The sequence below is a fragment of the Manis javanica genome, chromosome 14, assembly GCF_040802235.1.
Source record: "Manis javanica isolate MJ-LG chromosome 14, MJ_LKY, whole genome shotgun sequence".
Taxonomy (NCBI): domain Eukaryota; kingdom Metazoa; phylum Chordata; class Mammalia; order Pholidota; family Manidae; genus Manis; species Manis javanica.
The window spans coordinates 56,477,892-56,499,716 of NC_133169.1; the positions used below are offsets into that span (position 1 = coordinate 56,477,892).

General features: G+C 40.4%; 1 protein-coding gene across 1 annotated transcript in view; it reads right to left on the minus strand.

The window, feature by feature from the left end:
• The window catches only part of CCDC192 (coiled-coil domain containing 192), a 184,406-nt gene that overhangs the window by 61,420 nt on the left and 101,161 nt on the right, over nt 1-21,825 (minus strand). The window contains exon 5 of the mRNA XM_073221740.1: nt 4,846-4,905. Within this exon, the coding sequence (XP_073077841.1) occupies nt 4,846-4,905 (60 nt within the window). The remainder of the gene's footprint in view (nt 1-4,845; nt 4,906-21,825) is intronic.

Here is a 21,825-nt window from a genome sequence, read left to right on the forward strand (position 1 = left end):
GGGGAAGAATGGGTAAGCAACAGAGGACAGGGATTCCTTGTTATAAAATAATCTGATTTACAACATCTAAACCTTTGAAAGAACTATATAAGGAAGTTGTTACATAACCAAAGGATTCACCTTGAGACTCTATGACCAGAAAGCTCCTCTTACGGATTTCAAAATGAATTTGATTCATCAACATTGGATTTCCTCTACAACTACGGAGAAGCTTCTGTGAAAAGTGCTGTATCATCCCTTTTGTGCTCCTACTTTTTGCGATGACGAGCTCACCTTGAGTGGGCTGGTGATTAGGAATTCCAGAAAATAAATGACTAACATTTCATGTCACACGTGAACCTCAAGACAGGGAAAGCAGTGATTCCCATTCATCAAAGAAGATGGTTTTCCCCGGTCTTTGACTGGAGTAAACTCAGGTAGCAGGGAATCCCTCCCTTCTTTTTGAGAGTAAAGCTGGTAAAATCAGTTCATCAAAGATGGGATTAGATGCAGACTTCCCATTTAAAGACAGGTGGTCTTTCCAAACTGAAGCAGGAAGGTTAGGGCTTCAGAAAAGCTTAATGAATGGCATACACGTGGCTGAAAGAGCATGCATTTGTGAAGTGAGGATGGTAGCCGTGGAAGTTCTTTAAAGGAAGTTGGAGGGGGGTAAAATCTGGCATGGTTCACCCAGCACAGTCCAGGTGAGCGGTGCCCAGACCCACGGCACAAGTGCCTGTCTATGCAGCATTTGTTCTAGTGTGGTAGGCAGTGTTCGTGTACTCATTCATCACTACTGACTACGAAGCACCTCTACGGTGTCAGGCACTGTGCTGGCCAGCGGCTGAAACAACGCTGATGAGGCTCCGTGCCGCTCAGACCTTATAACTAATTCCTTTCCTCTGAGTATCTCTTCACCAAAAACCTGTGCAGTTTGGCCTGTCATATCGATTAGTTCAGGGAGACACTGAGCTGATCAAGAAATATTCATGGCTGGGTATTGGACGGCTGCATTTCTCACAGTAAATCTTCAAGTTGACGTGCTCATGTAAACCTCCCTCTCTTGTATTGGTTTGTGCCAACTTGCCCATGCACGCCCCCATCCTTGGCCTGCAGGACAACACTTGTGAGGCCCTGTGTGGTCGCCAGTGACCTTTCCAAATGCTACTTCAAGATTACTCCATGCTCAGGTCTTTTTACACTTCCCTTTTATCACTTAGAACTTTGGGAATAGAAAGTGGAAGGAATGAAGCAGAAATGAAAACTGAGGAAATGGAGGGGATGAGGGAAAGAATGGCAAGAGGGACTCAGAAGAGAGTGGTACTTAAAAGTAACCTCAAAAGATAATGATATGCATGCTGAAGTGCTAGGGATTAGGTGTACCGATGAGTCCAGCTCACACTGATACGTGTCAAAAAGTAAGACCGGTTGATGCATGGATAGTGAAAATGATGGAGTGTGACAAATCAAAGATAGGAAAATGTTAATTGTAGCACCTGGTTACTAAGTGTGTGGGTATTTACTGTAAAATTATTTCATATTTTCTTTATTTTGGAATTTTTCATTATAAAATTTAGGAGGACAAAGAACCAAAGATTTGGTTTCCTTACAGTGCTTCTCCCTTAATTCTTAATAGATGGTGTGTATTCAAATTCTGAAATCATGTCACAACTATTCATATGCAAGTAATTATTTTTCTAGAAACTTCTCTCAAAGTAAGCACTGATAATAAATAAACAAAAACTCAAGTGCAACTTGGTGAGAATTGCTGGTGACCACTAGGAGCTAACATGGCATCATGAAGAAAAGGTCTTACCAAGCTCACTTCTGTTTTGACAGCATGGCTTGGTGGATAGCGCAAAGGAACTTGGTGGAAAAACATAGTGCTTCTCAATATAAGTGAAACATTTCAGCTTTTCAGTTAAAAAATTATTATTTTTTGTTTCCTTCACTTTTTTATTTTCTGAAGTATCATTGATATGCAATCTTACACTGGTTTCAAACATACAGCACAGTGAGTGGTTCAGCAATTACGCATATTATTAAATCCTCACCCCCTCTAGTACAGTTACTATCTGTCAACCTAGAAAGATGTTTCAGAATCAATAGAATATTATTTAGCCATAAAAAGAAAATAAATCTTGCCATTTGTAACAACACGGATGGATCTAGAGGGTATTATGCTCAGTGAAATAAGCCAGGTGGAGAAAGACAAATAGATTCTTTTTTTAAAAAAAAATTCTGATTCATATTGGAAAATAAAAATTTCTTATTTTCCTGTCTTTTTCTTGTGGTGAATATATGTTCTGCCTGTTATTATTATAATATCTGTAGATTTTCCTCATGATCTGAGAAAGAAACTGAGGATGTTTAGCTTGGCGATGACAGTACACAGGGGAGTCATGACAATTGTCTGCCCTTATCTAAGGGGCTATTCAGGAGGAGAGGAAGTTGAGTCACCCAGTATTATCATAGAGACACCATGGGAAGCACTGGGTAGAAAACTTGGAGGAGCAGATTTTGGCACAGCGTGAGAAAGCACCCTCCAAACATCAGAGCTGAGTCTGTAACAAGAGAAGATGGGTCCTGGCGAAGGCCAGCTGCTCTGGGAGCATCAAGCAGAGACTGGATTAGCATCTTCAGGAAGGCCCGGAGTGACCTTTGGATCCTGGGTCAAGAGGTAACTAGAGGTCCGGCATATCCCCAACTCTTTCCAACTTGGGCTTCCTCCAGCGCCTGAGGGGCACAGCACATACATGACTGGGCACCTTAGCCCTCACAGTTTTGTAAGATGGGTGCAGTTTTCAGGAATACCTTAAAGATAATTCTGGTATTTGTGCAATGTTGGATAAGAAGGCCAAGGCCTGTGGGTCCCTCAGAATTCAAGGATAATGTGATGAACAAGGTACCAACTTTAATATTTAGCTATAAAGGAAAGGGAAGGGAAATTTAAATTTAAATTAGAAATTGAATAAAGGACCTGGATTGGTTGCATAAGGTTTCTGTTGGGATCTGTTGGTCATTGAGATAAGTTTTAAATTAGTTTAATATCTTTGTCTTTTCTTTGTTTCCCTTCTTTTTTCCAGTTAGAACTGCTGCATGCTATTAATTCATAGCTCTAACCCAGTCCTTTGGGCATTTCTAAAATTTCAATTTGCCGACATGTTTTCTGTTAGTCATTGACAATCAAATGATTTCAGCAATGATAATATTTTCCTTTGCTTTTTTGGCATTATCTAGCCAGGCAACCTAAGTGTTGTACTTGAATTTAATGGAGTCTGTTATGGTCTCCTTAGTAACTAGGAGCTCCCACTGGTGGTTACTGGAAGGGTAGGAAGGCTTTATGGCTCGGAGGTAAATTCCTATTACCTTGTTCTTTTCCTACTTCTCCTACATGGTGGACAGAGGGAGGAAATCATGCATTTGTGCAATGTTTTGAAAAGGAAATATCTATCTGTATCACATTGCTGAATAGCTTGCATTATACCAAGTCAGTGGCAATGAGAAATAATCAGAGAACTATTCATAGGAGAGTTTGGACATGGAGTTGCCAGCATTATAAAACTTCTTGGTTTTTCCACACACTTTGAATCATGACCTCAGATTCTAAGGCTGGGCTTTGTCAATTACTGGCCATTAAAAATTGACACAGGACACCTCCAGGCCCTAGATCCCATATCACAGAGCTGGTATTGATTAAATAATATAACACATACTTGACAGTATCCAGTACTATGTGTGTAAGGCACTAGGTATGTCTTTCTGGTTTTGTCATTATTCCTCACAACACATCAGGCAAACACTCAACCCTCCACTGAAAACACTGAGGTGTCTTTTCTAAAGATGTCTTTGTCACACTTTACAGAAAATAAAGTTTGCATTTCATTGAAAGCAAGACTTTTTCTTTTTTCCCCCTTTCTCCTTTTGCTTGTTCTAAATTAAGTTTTTCGCCTAATTGCATTGATCTCCTCATTGTGTATGGGTAGACAAAACTTAATGTCCAGAAAACAGACATGCAAACAGCCTTGTGGCCCTATGCCTAGGCAAAGTGAGTGGCTGCCAACGTGGAACCATGTAAGGAGTGTTCTAAGGCCTTACCTCTTGCTTCCTGTGGCATGTCTGTCTTATGCCTGCCAGAGCATAACTTTCTCCCACTTTGAAATCTACCCCATTCAGCCCACCTTCATTCACTTATCACATATAACAAAGTTTTTGTTCCTAGAGAGCCACTGATAAAATGCTTGCTTCTGAGGACATACAAGAGAATTTGTTTTATGTACAAAAGGTGTAGGAAAACTACTTTCATTTCTCTTCTAATAGTCTATCTTTAATAATGAAACTAATAAAAGTGATAGTAACATTAGATACAACTTGGCTTAAAAAATCAATTTCACATCTCTTAATTTGTTCCATATTTCTACTATCCTCAGGTAAATATTTTAAAACTCCAGGGCTGGCAAATATGTGCCATGTATGTTCCTGTCTACTCCATGGTAGGCCTTTGACTTGAGAATTCTTTCTCCTTGGCTTGCACACCTGGCTTCACAACCTTTAACCCCCAACACTCTCAGTAGCCATTGCTCATTGAGGAACTCTGTTTCCTACATTAGTGTCTCTTATTTTGTAGGCGAGAGAGCCGAGGCCCCAGAGAACTTGAGTAATCATGGTTTTTCATTAGTAAATAGCTAAACTGACTTCTGATTCCAGAGGCAGATTTTTCCTTTCAATGTTCGCATAAATCTTCACTAATCAAAAGCACCATTCATTTAGTTACTTAAAGGCAAGCTTTGACACTTAAGAACATGAGAGGCTCTAATGAGTAGAAGTAGAAAGGCATTACAGCCGACTCGGTTGTAAAAAACTCACCTTGAAGTGTGATGGTAAGGCATTTTTATAGCATGGGTTGTCATGATGCCTCTGGAGAACCTAGGAAAAAAAGGGAAGATTTGATGAACGCAGCTAGGGGCTATATGTGCTGGGCCCTGTCTTGCCTTTCATCAGAGTTGAATTGATCTTGGTGGTTGTGACCATTCTAAGTGACATCTGAAGTGACAAAGAGTGGGTAAGATAAACTTTTCTTACAAAATGCCTAGAATGAAAGATCACAAATGCAAAAGGTAACTTAGTCTTATTTCATTTAATAAGGTCATGCGGGGATAGCCCATACACAGTCCCTTAGGCCTCGTCTCAGCCTGGAGCACATAACCACTGTTGATAACTTGCTGGCCAGTAGGGTCAGACTTGAGAAATCATGGCTGGCACTTCTCAGTTCTTTGCAGTATCCCTCCCATCTGAATAGCTTGCATTATACCAAGTTATTTTATGTTACAGAAGATTATAGAAATTCTGTTCCCCACACCCAGAGGGTTTGAAATTTATAAATAGAAGACAAAACCCCAGTTATTAGAGAAACATCTTGACATACTACAAGGGAAGAGTTTACCTACAGCTGGAGCTGAGTCTCAGTTCTTTCCCTCTATGCAGTAAGTAATTACTGGAGACAGAGGTGGAGTTTGCCAGCAAATGTCTTACTTTCCAGAAATGCTAATGTAAGTGTTTACATAAGACAAGTTAAGATTAGTATAAGATAAAGAGATAACCTTACATTTAGAATGACTTTCAGTAAAGGTAGGATGTCCTACCAACAGAAGTGTCCAAAAGTTGGAATTTGTTGCCCTAAAAAGACAATACTATCCAGACTATTACTGAGAATGATCCAGAGAGAAGCTTATTTACTAATCACCTCTAATATTCCAGGCAGTGTTCTGAGAACTTTGCATGTCCTAGCTCATTTCATTTTTGTTGTAACCCGAGGAAGCAGGGCTATCACTAATCCTGTTTTTGGATGCCTATGCTAAAGCCCAGAGATCTTCAGGTAACCCTTCCAAAGTCAAGTGGGATGCCCAGTTCATATCTGAGTGACCTGGCTCCAGACCATCCCTTCCATCACCATGCTAGGCATGCCTCAGTGTCCTTACACAGAGTTTCATGTTTTGTGGAGTTGGCACATGATGACATTTCCTATTCTATAAATCCATTTCTTAAAGCAAGAAGTGTCTAACTTCTGGTCATGAAATTTTGAGCCATGGGCTGACTCCTTAGTACAATTTAGGAAATCAGAATCACCAAATCTTAGATGGAACAAAGTTAGATGTGATCTTTGAAACCAAATGGTCCAGCTCTAGCATTTCAGAGATGAAGAAGTGGAAGCAAAAAAAAAAAAAAAAAGGCATAACTTGCCCAAAATCACAGTTAATAAACTACAAGGGGCAGGACTCAGAGTCAGGTTTTCTGACTCCCCATCTCAGTGATTTCTTTCCACTATGTCATCTTGCTTCTTGGCCATAAGAGCTGCAGGGCAATGGAATGGGCATATAATTGGGGCCTGGAGCCGTAACTAAGATCCCTGAGGTCTAAGGTCCCCATGTCAAAAGCTGCAGTTATTACACAGAGAGCCAAGAAGGACTGGAGGCTGGTTATTCTATATATAGTGCATATTGGGGTTACCTCTGACAGAAAGGAGAGTCTTTAGGTAACTGAGATCCTGCTAACTTCAAAGAAAGCAGCTGAACCAATGTCTACTAGTCAGCTTACCTTCATACAGCATTTCAATATATGTGCTTAGCCTAACAAACTCATTTTGTAGAGTGAGAGGGGCTCCTGACATGCTCTTTTCTGTGTAAGTAAAAGCCTGCCTCATTATGCTTTCCCCATAAACATTAATCATGCTGACAACCAACATTTTTCAGAAAGAAAGAACCCACAGGGCCATAACTAAGTTTTCATATCACTGGCTGAGCACGGCACAGAGCAAACCTGAGTGCGCAGTATGTCTCGTGGCAGGAAAATGTAGCCAGTGCCTGCGGAAACCACATCTGCTCTTTGGTCTTACACTCAAATCACACCCTGAGAAGAGAGAGAGGTGTCTTTATCACACCTAACAGAGCCTGCTAGGAAGCTGTTTTCCAGTCCAACCCCCCCAGGGGACAGAGAGAGCCCACGGGGCCAAAGCTGAATATGAAGCAATTTTAGTTTCTCAGCCCCACCTCGGCAGCGTTGGTATGATTGGCAAACAGCCGTAAAAGGTGATGTGGGTGGAAGAGAACAGAAACCAGAGGGGATGGAATATACAGGTGGTGAAAAGGAATTCCCATATCTGCCTTGTGAAAGTGCTGCTAAGCTCCTCTAACGTGATGATAAAAATAATGAAAAACTTTTTCTCGGCAATGACTCTACAGCTGAGCAGACACTCGGCTTTTCTCTCTCTCTCTCTTTTTTTTTTTCTGTGCCCCATGCCTCTTTCGAATTTGACCAAGGTTGCCTTTTGAGAAGAAATCAGCAGCTACTGGCCTTCTGTGACTTATCCTGACTCATTAAGCAAAGGCGTGTGTTTGCAGATTGGAAAATTGAGATCCTGAGCACCAAGGTGCTTAAATGCTTAAATCACCTTAAAGGGTTTTCAGGTGGGGTAAAGAGAACTTAATTAAGTTGCCCTTTCCAATAAATACCCCTCTCCTTCCAAAACCCTCCTCTGCCCTGCAAGTGGTGAACTTAAGGGGGATATGGCCTCAGTGAATACAAGAGCTGGCCTTAAAACCAACTTAAGTACGTGAAATAACTTCGTACAGTGTATAAGAGAAATTAGAGAGAAGAAATTTGAGAGAAGAGCAAAACGGGAAGCTTTCTGTGATATGGATTATTCTCCCATGAAATACAATGTTTAAAAAAAACTGCTTTCTTAATGCAGAGTTGGAACAATTTTACAGCAGAAATGTCCAAATTTAAAGTCAAATGAATCTGATCTCATATGAAAAAGTGTTTTCAGTGTTAAAAGTAACGGAGTGAGTGTATGAGTGTTTTGTAAATTGCTGAGTGGCATGATATTAGTTAATATTTCTACTGCTATTATTATTTGGGGATCTTCTTTATAAGTAGAAATACTGAAACTGGTTCTTGGCAATGAATACTGTAAAGCACAGGATTTTACAGTAATATCTGTTAGTTGAAATATTATATAGCTGCAATTAAATAAGTCACATATGAATTCTTTAATTTTTCAATTGTTTTGAATTGGCATATGTCTGGAAACAAAAGTAGTTTCCTAAGGGGCAAGAATCTCAAGTTAGGTTTCCCCCCAATAAAATTAAAAGTTTGCAATCTGATTCATTGCAAGCAGTGTTTGACAGTTCATTTGACTAAGGATATTTAAATGCATATGGAGAGGTCACCAGAAATTAAAACATTGGACTTGGCTCTTAGCTCAAGATATGATTGGCCTTTTTGACTCTTTCACTTGAAAGGTGGAATTCACTTGAATAATAAGTCAAGATAAATTCAAATGGGTAAAATAAGTTGATGAAGCAGGTGGTGGGAAGTCACAACAATCTAGTACCACTAAGCCACAGAACCAATGATACATAGTCTGCACATGCTGAGACCAACTACTTTTATCTAGAACCTCAGATGGTGTTTAATGGTTCAGCTATTATTGCTACCCTAAAAATTCTCTTTTCTTGATTTTCTTCTTCTTAGTTCCTTCTAAGCTATCCACTATAGTAAAGAGGAAGTTGCATTGTAAAAAAAGACTCAAAGGGGACAGCAAGTGCCCCTGAAACCATGTCTTGACCTTTAGTTCGTAAAACCTAGTTGCTCGAGATGCTATAGGTACAAAACAGAACAGCTGATATTCAGATAAATTACAAGCATACAGGCTTGACAGCTATAGTTATAATCTAAGGATCAAAACTAAACTAACTTAAAGTTCATTTGCCCAGTTACTACAAGGCAAGGTCACTCTAGGGGTCTCACTGCAAACATATTTTGTAATCCCCTCCCCAGTTCTGTTGGCAGTCATGCTATCTAATGAATGTGCACTGATGATGCATATGTGATAGATGACATTTGATCTAGTATTGGTGACATTGGTCTGTCTGCATTTGATGACACAGAAACCGGGTTTCCAATACTGCAGCAAAATCACTCTTTGATTTTCTTAGCTGATATCTTCCAGTCTGACAATACTTAGCTTAGTCTCTCCCTCAGGACTTTCCTGCATTTCCTGTTCTTACCACTGGGGCAACTTATGCTATAAACCTTTAAAAATGATGCAAGGAAGAGCAGTGGTTTGCCACACCTGAAAACTTCCTTACTAAATGGTATCAGTCCAGCTCACGGAGACAGCTTAACCCTTGGGGAAATTGTGTGCACATTAAGGAGTACTTACAATGTAAATTCAGTCCATTCCTCGTACTCCATACTCTTTGTTCCAGCTGTGACTTTGGTTAAAATTTTTTATGTCTTGTCCTTCTCCACTATTTAGAGAAGTAGTCTTCTTCATGCCATGAAGCCACATTTCATAGGTGGAGTAACAAGAATATTTGGATTTGTATATAATTATATTCAGTCATCCTTACAAGAAAAGTTTAATTTCAGTATCTGATGTTATATGTAAATTGGGTTAAATATATGCATGTGAGATGGGGTTGCAGAGGCATAACCCAAGAAAAGAAACATCTGACATTTGTGCATAGCATGCAAAGAGTTGCAGAAAGAGAGAAAGGTGTGGTGATGATGTGAACTTTTGCTATGTAGATATTAGCAAGTTTCAGATTGCTTATTTTAACAAGTCTAGACACAGATCCTTGCTATACAGCAAGTCATCAAATATAGATTGTTTCTTAGTTTTGTGGAATTCAAAGTCTCTTTTTTTTTCACTCTCTAGCAAGGTGGTTTTTCTAATTCCATCTAGAAATCTGAGCAGTGAAAAGATAGCACCTGAATCTGAACTCCCAAACAGGAATCTTTCATTGGATCTCAAGGCCCCATTTGGTGGACCTCTAAGCCTGTTCCCATCAACACACCCTCGTCTCTCAGATATGCAAGGATAATGGGGAGGGAGGGGAACATGTACACTGGATTTAAATCCACTTGCCTCATTGCTTGCTGGTAACTTGGGGTGTCACAACTCCCAGGGTCTGAGGTTGTAAGCTTCAGGGATAATCAGATGAGTTGTTCATCAGGAACAGATCAAAGATGTTCCAAGTTGGACAAATTGGACAAATGGTGAGTTGCCTTTACTGGTCCTGACCCAGAAAACCCTCAAGGCTATATTTGATTAATTCTGTTGTAGACCTGAACTTCCACATAATTGTTAGTAATAGTGGGAACCACGCTGGCCTACTAGAAGGCCACCCAGACCTGGAAATGTCAGGTCCCCAGATAGACATACTTGGAATGCCCTGGACTGAATCTGACCCCCCCAAAGATAGGAATGAGGCTGATGAAGACAGGTCAACCTTCCATGAAACTAAGGCTCAGGAGATGCACTACAAATAAATATTTTTCACAGTCTAAAAGAATGCATAGGTAAATATATGTTCCCTCATTTTACTCAGATATCATGAAACATACTTGCTCTGATTTCAGTTCTATAGCGCCTTATCTAAACTGGCAATATCAGTTATTGAGTCAAAAATGCATTGGTTTTTTAACTAATAGCATTTCTTTTATTTACATTTTTTCTTTCTAATTGTGGTAAAAATGCATGGCATAAAATTACCATCATAAACATTTCTAAGTGTGCATTTCAATAATGTTATACAAACACATATTGTTGTACAGCCAATCTCCAGAACTTCATCTCTCAAAACTGAGACTCTATACCCATTAAATAACAACTCTCCATGTCATCCCCTGAAAACTACGATTCTACTTTTTGTTTCTATGAATTTGCCTACTCATGAACCTCATGTAAGTGGAGTCATATAGTATTTTCTTTTTTGATTGGCTTATTTCACTTAGCCTAATGTCCTCTAGTTTCATCTACATTGTGGCATGTGTTAGAATTTCCTTCCTCTGTAAGGCTGAATAATACTCCACCGTACATATGTATCAGACTTCGTTTGTTAACGCGCCCACTGAACACATGGGTTGCTTCCACCTCTCGGCTCTGGTGCGGAAGAAATCTTAAAGTAGTGATCATGGTAGTATAATAACTACAATACTTTCCTTTTCTAGATGAACTGAAACTTTTCATCTTTTAATTTCAAGTTACATTTTTATTTCCTAAAAATGTTTACTTTTTGTTGTCAACTAAGCACATTGGTTGCAAAGTGGGACGACATTTAGAAGCCATCTCAGACCTTATTAAGCGATTTTGGCAAGACAATGTCCATCACAGATTTCTAAATTTGGGCATTCCTTTTATGTCTGACATAGGGCCTTTCTCCTTGTTTATAAAGGGGAGGTCTATACTACTGTCAATACGACTTACAAATCTCTTATTAAGAAATGCAAAACCCTACTGGCAGACTAACAGGCCTGGGCTCATCAGGTAGACATAATTCAAGAAGGCAATAGCCTAAGAAATAGTAAATTTTGATAGATATCTAGTGGTTGTTACAAAAGAAACACTTAGGAGAAGATTATTATCAGACAAGTTAATTCAGAGGTGATCCTCTCTTTCATCTGCCCTTTCAGAGGGGGCTATTAAAGCTTTCCCTCCTGTTCAGTAGTTCGACATCTTCACATCAGATGCATCCGAGGAGCTTTCAGAAAGTACAGCAGTTCAAGCTTCTCTCCAGTCCCATTCAATTAGAATTTGAGAGTTTGGGTGTGAGACTGAACCTTGTTGAGCTTTCTGGTTGGTTCTGATGTGCATGTCTGTGAAGATCAGCTGGAGACATGTCTACAGACAGGAACCGGGTGCTGGACCCAAAGGAGTATGAGTGTCCTGTGTGCACTTGAATAAATGAGGGCCTTGGTCAGGCATGAGTGTAAGCTGGGGACATGGGGGCAGCAGCCACAGTTGTGGATAGGGGAGGTTTCTTTGGGGGCTTGGTCCATGTAACTTGTCTTCTGTTTTCCCATAGATGGCCAATTTCAGCTGTAGAAAGGAAGGAATTCATTGGAGCCAAGGAATCTCAGGGTTTGTAAATCCTGCTATGGCATGGCAGTGTAGTTAAGGAATCTGTGGAGTAAACCAGCTCCCTTTTCTCAGGGTCAACATGAAGAGAGGAATCAGCACTGAAGGGCACCACGCCATCCCACGCTCAGCACTGCCTCCCTCTCTCACTCGGAGAAAAACACCTAGTTCCTTCTGATTTTTATTTTCCGCCCACAAGTCCCTTGGAAGTTTTGCAGGTCGCAATAGCTAAGGAAAATCCCCATACCTGCTTACACACTAATTGCATTGTTTAAAATGATCTCAACCACTTTCATAAGCTTCAAATAAATCCAGAAAGAAAAATTCAAAGTCCTGTCCCCAACTCTGTCAACCACACAATAATCTGAAGCAAGTGCCTTAATGTTCAGTCTAACGACAAATGGAATTTTTTAAACCACCTCAGGATTTACATGTAGCTAAATGAACTCATTCTGATTAATTAAATGCTTTGAGCCTAATGTTCAAAGTGAGGTGGGAAATGGAGACAATCAAAAGGATACCTCAAGAAAATCTTTGACATTTAAAATGATTTCCTTTTTCTTGTTAAAAAATACCTCAAGATGTTTTTTTAAAAAGTAGCCCATGTTTCTTAAATGCTTTAAATCCCCTTACTCCCTCCGTGCACTTAACACACACACACACACACACACACACACACACACACACACACACACACAGCAGAAAAGAAAAAGAAACATCATTTTTATAGCATAAACTATGCCAAAGATCTTTGCTGGCTAGCCTAATTACTTCTCTAGTACTTTTCTCAATCTCTTTATTTTTCAGTGGGGCTGTTATTACTATTTTCTATGACAGAGTAAATGGGAAAAGTCTGTAAAATTAGATAAGGAATTATACTAGAAGTGGTATTTCTATTAACCTGGCTGAGCCAAGTGAACGTATCAGCAAAGGCTGAACATTTCTCCTGGACTGGTCCCAATTTTCCAAACACATAATCTACTGAGAAATTTTTTATTCTAAGACTTTTGAGGACATGTTTTTCTGACCAGGTTAAACTTTCCAAAGCACATATAATTTTAAGAAAAAAATCCATCTCATTAGAAAGAACTGGTTTTCTGAGATTCTCAATAATTTAATTCAGTTCAACAAACTGTGATATACAAGGGCAACCTCTGGGCCAGATTCTGGGAATACAAAGATAGAATACAATAGCTTCTCTTTGGAATCTCTTGTCTTGTAAGATATATATATATATATAATAATTTTCAATATAATGTTTTATAGCAGAGTATGAATAGGGTCTTCTGGGTATGCAGAAGAGGAGCCCTTGGTTCTGCCTGGAGGGTTAAAGAAGGTTTCCGAGAGGAAAGATGAATGAATCTGAATCTTGAAACCTAAATAGGATGGGTTAGAAAGAAAGGGGAGCAGGGCCAACTTCATTCCAGCATATGCCCAAACTGAGGTTCGTAAGTGTTTTCTGTATAGGAAGACTCATAAGGGCAAGTTCAAGACATCAAGATAAAAAGCAGGAGGGATGAAGGCTGGGTCAGATGTGATCTTTTCTAGAATTCTAGGAAGTTTGGACTTTATCTTGTAGGGAATGGAAGAACTTTAGGCTTGGACAAATGCATGCTATAGATGGATCACCCTAATAGTATGTGGTAGGCAGAATTTTAAGGGAGAAAGTCCACATGCAGGATTTCAGTTATGACAGCATGTCATGGTCCAAGTGAGCTGGGCAGTGGTGGGAACTTAGGAAGTCCAGTTGAATTTGAGTGATTGCTATGTGTTTGTGGAGTGGTGTGGGTGGGGGACTGGTAAAAAAGAAAGTATTAAATTCCATAATGCAATGATTTTTAGACTTCATGTATGATTTATCATCTTTTGTGTCTATAAGAATTACCTAGTGAATGTGTTCAAAACGTTAGCCCAGACAGATTGGATTGATTTTGGGAGATATTCTTTCCATGCAAGATATATGGTGATGCAGAAAAAATACATTACAGATCTAAAAATACACACAAAAAGCTCCAAAGCAGGAAAGTGAAATATCTGGGTTTTAAAAATGCAGTGGGAACACAAAGCAAGTGATCTTGCACAGGAATGGAAATAGAGCAGCCTGCAGGGGTATTGTGCACAGATGTAACCTTAGGGGTGGGGGTTGTAATGGTCAGTTAGCAATGGGAGTCAAACTTTACAGGCCTTGTGGAAAGTAAGGGCTAAGATGCGACTGTCCTTTCCTTGCGTGTAAACTTGAGCTAGGAAATGGCTTTCCATTTTGGAAAAATGCTAAAAACACATCACTCACCAACTTAGTGATATCACAAGAATGCAGGAAATGGTTGGCAAAGAAGACATCCTGGAGAAATCAGAATCCATGTCATGTGTGGTATGTGGTTCTGATTCACATTTATTGTGCAATACAAAAACATGAGCCAAAAAAACCCATAAAAAGTGGTATAGAAATAATGAAACATGAAGGGTTCTGGCAGAGGCAAGCTCGGAATTGAGTATTAGGAGCTCCCATGGAAACAATTTCCCACTGAAGATAAGCTCACAGACTAAAATTGCAAAGCATAAAAAATGAACTCACTGCAATGGAGAGATGATGTCAGCATTCACAGCAAATAGAAGAACTCAGATTATTAATAAAGGAGGAATCTGAAAGCATTTTTAGATGCTCAAGAATCACTTTGAAAATTGCATGTTAACAATAAGGCATCATGGGAAAAAAAAGCAAGTATGAGAAAAAAGCCAAGTAAGAATATGAACATAAAAACTATGATCATTTAAGGAACATAGAAGGGAATCTCCAGTGTAAGCCTAACATGTTTTTCAGGAAGAAAGAACTGAGAATGAGGGGGAGGCAATACTTGAGATAAAATTGGTAGAGATTTTCCAGAAATGAAGGAAGACCGTAATTCCTCAGACTTAAACATGACATAGAGTTCCCACAGGATAGGTTTACAGGTGGGCATTCTGGGTCCTATTCCTAGGAATTCTAATTTATGAAATATTTATCACTGTAAATATTTACAACATTCAATAGCTTATGGCACTCCTAGAACACATCCTTGGGACACACAGGACTCTGGCACCACGCTGGTGAATGGTGAGATAGGGCATGTGGGTTCCAGCCGAACCATTTACTTAACTGGGAGCTATGTGGTCACATTCAGAGGTTGACAGGATGGATCTAGTTGAGAGGAAGAGTTTAAATATATAAGAAAGAAATGAGTAGTTGATATTCTAAGATTCCTGAGATGGTGGGAGAGGATTGGATCCGAAACCAAGTGATTTTTGACCCAGAAGTAGGTACACCTGTGTGTGTGGTGGTGGGAGGGGAAAAGTCTTGTTAACATTTCCAAGATAATATTTAGCTTTAACTGATAGAGGAACCAGCATCAAAGCATTCCCTCTATGAATCCCTTCTTATTTGCAAACCACTGGACCATTTTAAATACAAGAAGAATTTACTGCTGAGAAATTTGCAGAATCAGACTGGGCAACAAGCTGGACACAAGGGAGACTTTGCAGCAGCCTGGATGCTTCCTACAGCTCCTGCCGCCCTTGCCTCTGGTGCTTGGGAAACTGGAATTTGCTGCTGTCCCTGACCTTTCCTGTGCATCTCCACCTCCCACTTCACAGTCCAGAGAATGTGCCTCTGATTCGTCATATTCCTATACCCTGGCTGCAAGGCAGGCTGAAAAGTTATTTGGCATGCTTTGCCTGGTGGGCTCTGCTTCTCTTGAAGACACTACGTAAGGGAGAATTCCCCCGTCATAGGTGAGGGGATCAGAATTCTGCACAGTTCGAAATGTCCCCACCAAGATTGCTGCTGCAGTCCATGGATACCTTTGTCGTATAGCAAAAGATGCCCCATGGAGGTAGACACATCTTTGTTCATTAGCCATTGGATTACCTTTGAGAGAACTTTTTATAACTACCGTTTCCGCTAGGGGGATGTTTTCCTGAGTCAAGGTGCTCAGCTATGCAAGCAGAACACAGCCGTATATTTGTCCCCACATGCCCCTCAAGCCAGCATCCTTGTTCACAGCATAAACCACCCAATATGCAATGCTCCTACTGGCTCTGCCAAAGGTGAGGGGATTATATGTAATCACAAAATCACATGTACAGAAGTGGCAGATTTAGGCGGCACCACTGATCCTAGACTTTATAACTGATAAGGCCTTTATTTTACAGACAGCATTAAAGTCATAAACTATTGCTTCATAGTCAGTTGTGAGATGTTATCAGAAAAGGCAGATAAACTCCCCTTTTTTTCTTTTGTTGCTATTTTTCAAGTTCTGTTCTGAGGAAGTATAGAAGTCTGGCCAAGTATGATACACTCAAGTGATCTTATTTTGACTCAGGATTTGAAGAGTCTTGTTTGGGTTTTCTGAGTCCTGTCTTGAGAGCGTCTCTTTCACAAGGAATTTTTCTTAGCCTAGAAAATCCTGAGCTATCAGTCTTGATTCAATCTAGGAAGCAGGACTGCCTTTAGGAAAATGTATTACTGAGAAGTTGAAGATTTATTTCTTCTCGCTCCACCTTGTATTTCTTCCCATCTCTCATGTGTTTTATGTGTCTCTAACCCGAGTCAGGTATAAATTAATCATTTGGTGACCCTTTGATTTTTATAAGCTGTAGAAGCCTAAAACTGAGAGGATGAGTCTCTCATGATGGGATTTAGATGTTAGTAGGCAGTAGAGAAAGGCCCTCCCAGGGCCAGTGAAATCACCACTACATCCCAGGGAAAGCCAGCTCTTTATACATGCTGGGATTCCTGAGGCTATCTTCCCCCAAATCCTCTAGAACAGAGGTGAGCCAGAGCTGTCTGGCCCTCTTATGTCCGCCCTAGATCAGAATGGGCACCTAGCTATGGCTACATGAGGTCAGCATACAGCCCCTATGGGGCACAGGCTGTGGCTGGCTCAAAGTGCCATGGAGGTGGGACTGTAGGTGGAAATTCTGACATTAGTACTAGGGCACAGTAAGGCAATCAATACTTAGTAATGTCAACTAAGTTCAGCATAAGAGGCAGGTAAGTATTTCTAATGTTTACATAGAAGCATTTACCTCAGGGTAGGTGGTGCATTGCTCCTATTGTATATTCTGTCTTCCCTGTGAAAGTTACATCCCTAGAGTTATTCCAGTTTAGACAATGGATACAGCCTTTCTTCTCAGAATGAACTCAGTGTCTCTACATAATAATGAGAATTGACACTTATTCCATGTTTTCTCTATGTTAGGTAGTGTTCTAAGCACTTCATGTATATTAACCCCAGGAAACTCGTAAGAATTCTACATAGCAGAGACTCTTAGCACCGTTATTTTACAGTTGAGGAAACTGAGGCACAGAAGATTGGCCAAGGTGAGTGACAGAGTTTAGGTAAAAGGTCACACCTACTAAGTGACATAGACGGGTTTTGAACCCCAAAAGGCTGGCTTCAGGAAGGAAAGCAACTCAGGCTTTCCAGGAAGAAAGGATGAAGGCTAGCAGAAGTAAGGTGAGGTATTGGATAGTCAGAGGATTTTAGGTCAGTGTGGGCTGAGAAAAGGACATTATAGAAGTAGAAACCAGTTCAGGGATCTAGAGAATTCGGAATTCACTCTCAAGTTGGTTCATGGCTCATGGATGGCTGATGGCTGACTGCAGGTGGCTCTGTAGTCCGTGGTGACATTTTTTGGTCCTTAGAATAATAGAAGGACGGAGAGTGTGCGACCACATTGAGGATTTACTACAGGACAGTTCTATGGGGGACCCAGAAATGCTTCCTAGATTGTAACCACAAAAAAGAAACAGGTATGTTTGGAAGCAGCAAAGACAAGAAAACAGCAGTCCCTCCACAATTGGGCCATCAAATATATAGAAACATAAAATCAACTTAAAATGGAAAAAAGTGAGAGAAATTTGTTCTTTAACATGGAGTTATTAAGGGAAGAACGGTTATAGCAGATGCACATTCTCCTAAGCAAAAATCCTTGTATTCTGTTCAAGTCAGGTTAAAAATAAAACACAGCCATAAAGGTCAGGCCTCTTTCAGTCACTTCTCGTTACCTCCTATGATTTGCTCTTCAAGTGATGTTGTCAGAGATGTCAACCTCAGGTCCTAAGGAGCCTCCGTAGTGGCTCCAGAATTTCTAGAGAAGATGCTCCCGGACCAGTAGCCCGGATGGAACGGTGCAGCCAAGGCACTGGCCTCAGTCTCTGTCTGCATAGAAAGCTCAGTGTTTTAAGTTGGTTTATGTTTTTATCGTGGGTGACATCGGGGATGAGGGAATTTACTCTCCAGGCTACCTTTTACTGCTACCAGTGATAAGCATACTGCAGAAGGAACTTGTGTAGTCGCCCAACCACTTCCTCCAAGTATTCTCAGCTATGGTCCGCACACACGTTAATGCACGCTGCCTGAAGAGACAGATCCCGCTTCCCATTTCCTGACCAGCCATTCCACATCCTCTGGCTGATAACTTATTCACTTGAACCCTGAATGGGCCTTTTGCCATTTTGTTCAGAAACGCAAATCACATTGTTCAGAAGAAGCAAATTCATGGCACCCCACCAAAGAGAACAAGATTGATTTACTGACGAGTCTACCCAGTCCCATTAGGATCCCACTGCTGTCTGAATCTGTTTCTGATGAAAAAAAAATGGGGGCCACTGAGGTGTTAGAATGGGCCCCACAAAAGAAACCATCTTATAAACATTAATTGGTGCCTGCATTTAAAAATTTGAGGGATTTTTCACTTTCCTCTCACAGACGATATACCACCTTCTATTTTTCACAGGATATTTGAGGGTGCCTATCTTCTAGCCTATCCTGTTTTTTAAATCAAATTGTTACAGTTTGCCAACCAGAAAGGTGCAAAATGATATCTTACAGTTATTTACAGTTATTCTGACTTCATTTAATTTTGAGGAAAGTCAAATACCTGCTTATATTTTATGTCCCTTATTATTTTGAGTTTAATTTGTATTTGCCATTTTTTCCTTAATATTGTAGCACTAGTGTTCCAGATCTCTCAAAAATAGGGTTTTTTTGAGAAATACCATCAAGAGCGAAAATGTGAGTAGTCACCATATGAATTTCAAGGGCAGAAGCTCATTAAGAGATGAGTTAATAATGAAGCAAATGGGGAGGATAACTCTCATTTTATCAGATGGGCAGAGGAAGCAGCATGAGAAAAGGCAAAGCATTATGAAAATATGGGTCAATCCTGAATGGCAAAAGTGCAAAGTGGAAAGAAACAAAACCCCGAGCAGAGCAAGGGATTAGATTTTGCAAACTCTTAAAGGCCACGCTCTGGAAATTTATTCCGTAGAAAATAATGGGTCATATTTTTAGCCAGTAGATGAGCCTTTGGAAATAACAGTAAACCGATGGTGGAAAAATTTGGGTCAGGGAGCCTAAATATAGAACCAATGCAATAATCAACTTGAGAAATGGTGAAGGCCGGCGCAGAGCCTTCCTGCAGACAGGGGAAGGGATGGATCAAACTTTTTCCAAGATTGAACTGATAGGATATGGGAACAAATTAGCCTTAAAAATGGGGATGAGGGAGGAATCACCGATATTTTCACTTTTGTGGGGAAGGGGCCAGGTGGTGCAAAGATCCTTGTGGACTAGATGGATGGAAATACCTTGAACTGGAATAGGTAACATAAAGAAAGATCAGGTTTTTTTGTGAGGGTTGTGAGTACATGGGTGAGAACAGGTGCAAAAAAGAAAATCGATTTTGACTTTAAGGTACCTGTAGGAAGTCAAGAGAAACAGTCAGCCTTGTTTAATGTATTCATTGATTCAACCAGTATTATTGAATGCCTACTCATCCAGCTCCTGTTGTAGGTGAAGGGAATACTGTTGTAGGAAAGACAAAGTCTTAGCCTTCACAGAGGTTCTGTCCTAGTGAAAGTAGCTAGAATATTAATTTCAGATGCATAAGAAGAGTATTTTACTCTCTAGGTACATCGGGGTACTGTAACTTTTGCACAGTTTATATATATATATATGTCCCCCTTGACTTAGCATAGTTAGTCATATTAAATATTAAAATATTATGAAGATTTACAGTTTTATTTTTTAATATTAGCTGTGATTTCTGTTTATCCACTTGAAGCCAAGGATTGCTCAGCAATGAAAGCCTAATGTATTACACAGTTCATATAGGAAATCGGGAACTACATTATAATGATTTGTGTGATGTCAGAGCCTGCAGAAAAATCAGTGGTTATATATAACTTCCCTAAGCCTCAGTTTCCTGGTTTATTAACTAAGGGGTTTGCACAGATGGTCTCAAATGCCTGCTTCCTATCTATCAGGTGTATCCAGGGTGGCTTCCTCTTCCTGTCACTTCAACTCTCTTCTCAATATCATCCGTAGTCTTTTCCTGCATCTGCCTTCTGCCCGCGCCCCACCCCCTGCCACGCTTCCCTTATGCTTTGTCCCTCAGGCACCAACATTGGTGCGGCTGAGTTCTGCAGGAGAAAAATCTCACCGTCTTGCATTTTAGTGACACTGTATAGTCTTAGTTTCTAATCTCAGCTGAGTTCTCAAATGGCCCAGCAGTTCTTCGGAGCTCCTGTTGCCCATGGCTCTCCCCGCTTTGGGGCCCGTCCTCTCCTCCTCACCACTCAGCCACAGTACCGGGCGTGCCTCTATCCGCAGGCGGCTCCTCCCTCCCCGCTGCCGTCTACGCTCTGGGTCCCTCTCCTCCTACCTTCACAGGGACTCTTCCCTTCTGCTTATCCCTTCTGCCCTGTCTTCAAACAGTCCTTCTCTAGGATGGTTCTTAGCAGCTATAAATACGCATATGTTTTCCTTTCTTAAAAACAAGTGAACAAATGAACCGCCTTTCTGATCCCTCATCTCCCTCCAGCTATCACCCTGTATTTTCTTTCACAAGAAAACTTCCTGAAAGAGTTGTCCACCATTTCCATTCGTCATCTCCTCCTCATTCCTTAACCCTCTCCACAATGGCTCCAGTCTCCATGACTGATCGAAGGTGCTGAGTAGATGAAAATATGTTTGACTGATTGAATGAAATTGAATACCCCAGGTCGCTTTTGATTTTAAGTAATTTGTGTAATTGATAAGGTTTTTCCATATGAAGTAAATAGAACATCATCCTTCCTTGAGGACAATTTACACTGGGTAAATCATCCTAAATACTCTATTATAATCCTTTGATCTAAAGCATTTCTTCTCTCAGAACTGATCATTTAATGAAATCTAGAAAAAGAAATACTGTCCTTTGATAGAGAAGAAAAAAGAAATATTGTGCTTTACTAGACCAGGTTTTGACTGAAAAATGACTCCGTTTCATAGGACCCAATTATTTGAAGTAAATGGAGTTAAGTCTTGCACACAATGACTTGGCTCTGCTTATCGTGGCCACACCCTGAAGGCAGTTTGTCCTAAGGGTCTGCATGTGAACGTCATGCATCCTTGAGGGATAACGTGCTAGCTACGCCAAGAATTCCTACATGTGTTATAGTTTCTTTGGATGGTAACAGCTATTTCTTAAAATGAAAACTTAATTTTTCCTGCTTTGCCTGGAGGATGGTATTCACTTGTTTTATTACCAAAAACACTGCAGCCTTTTCAAGTCAGTCCAGATCCCTCTCATTAGCCTGTGGCTATTTATCTTTCACACATGACCCTTCTTAAGAACAGAGAAAAGCAGTGGAATCTTGCTGTCTTCAAAGAACCACAAAGAGAAGGGTGGCACTCTTTGGTTTAAAAATAATAAACAAATAACAAAAGCCAGTGCCCTGTGAAATGGTGGCACAGGGCCCTGTGTGACCACAAACATTATTTCCTCCTGTCTTCCTAGGGCTACTTGGTATTTTGGGGGCACCTGCTGACCGTATCAGCTGGCAGAGCATTGCTGGCACCACATGGTATGAAGAAACAACAGAGGAGCAAGCACAGGGC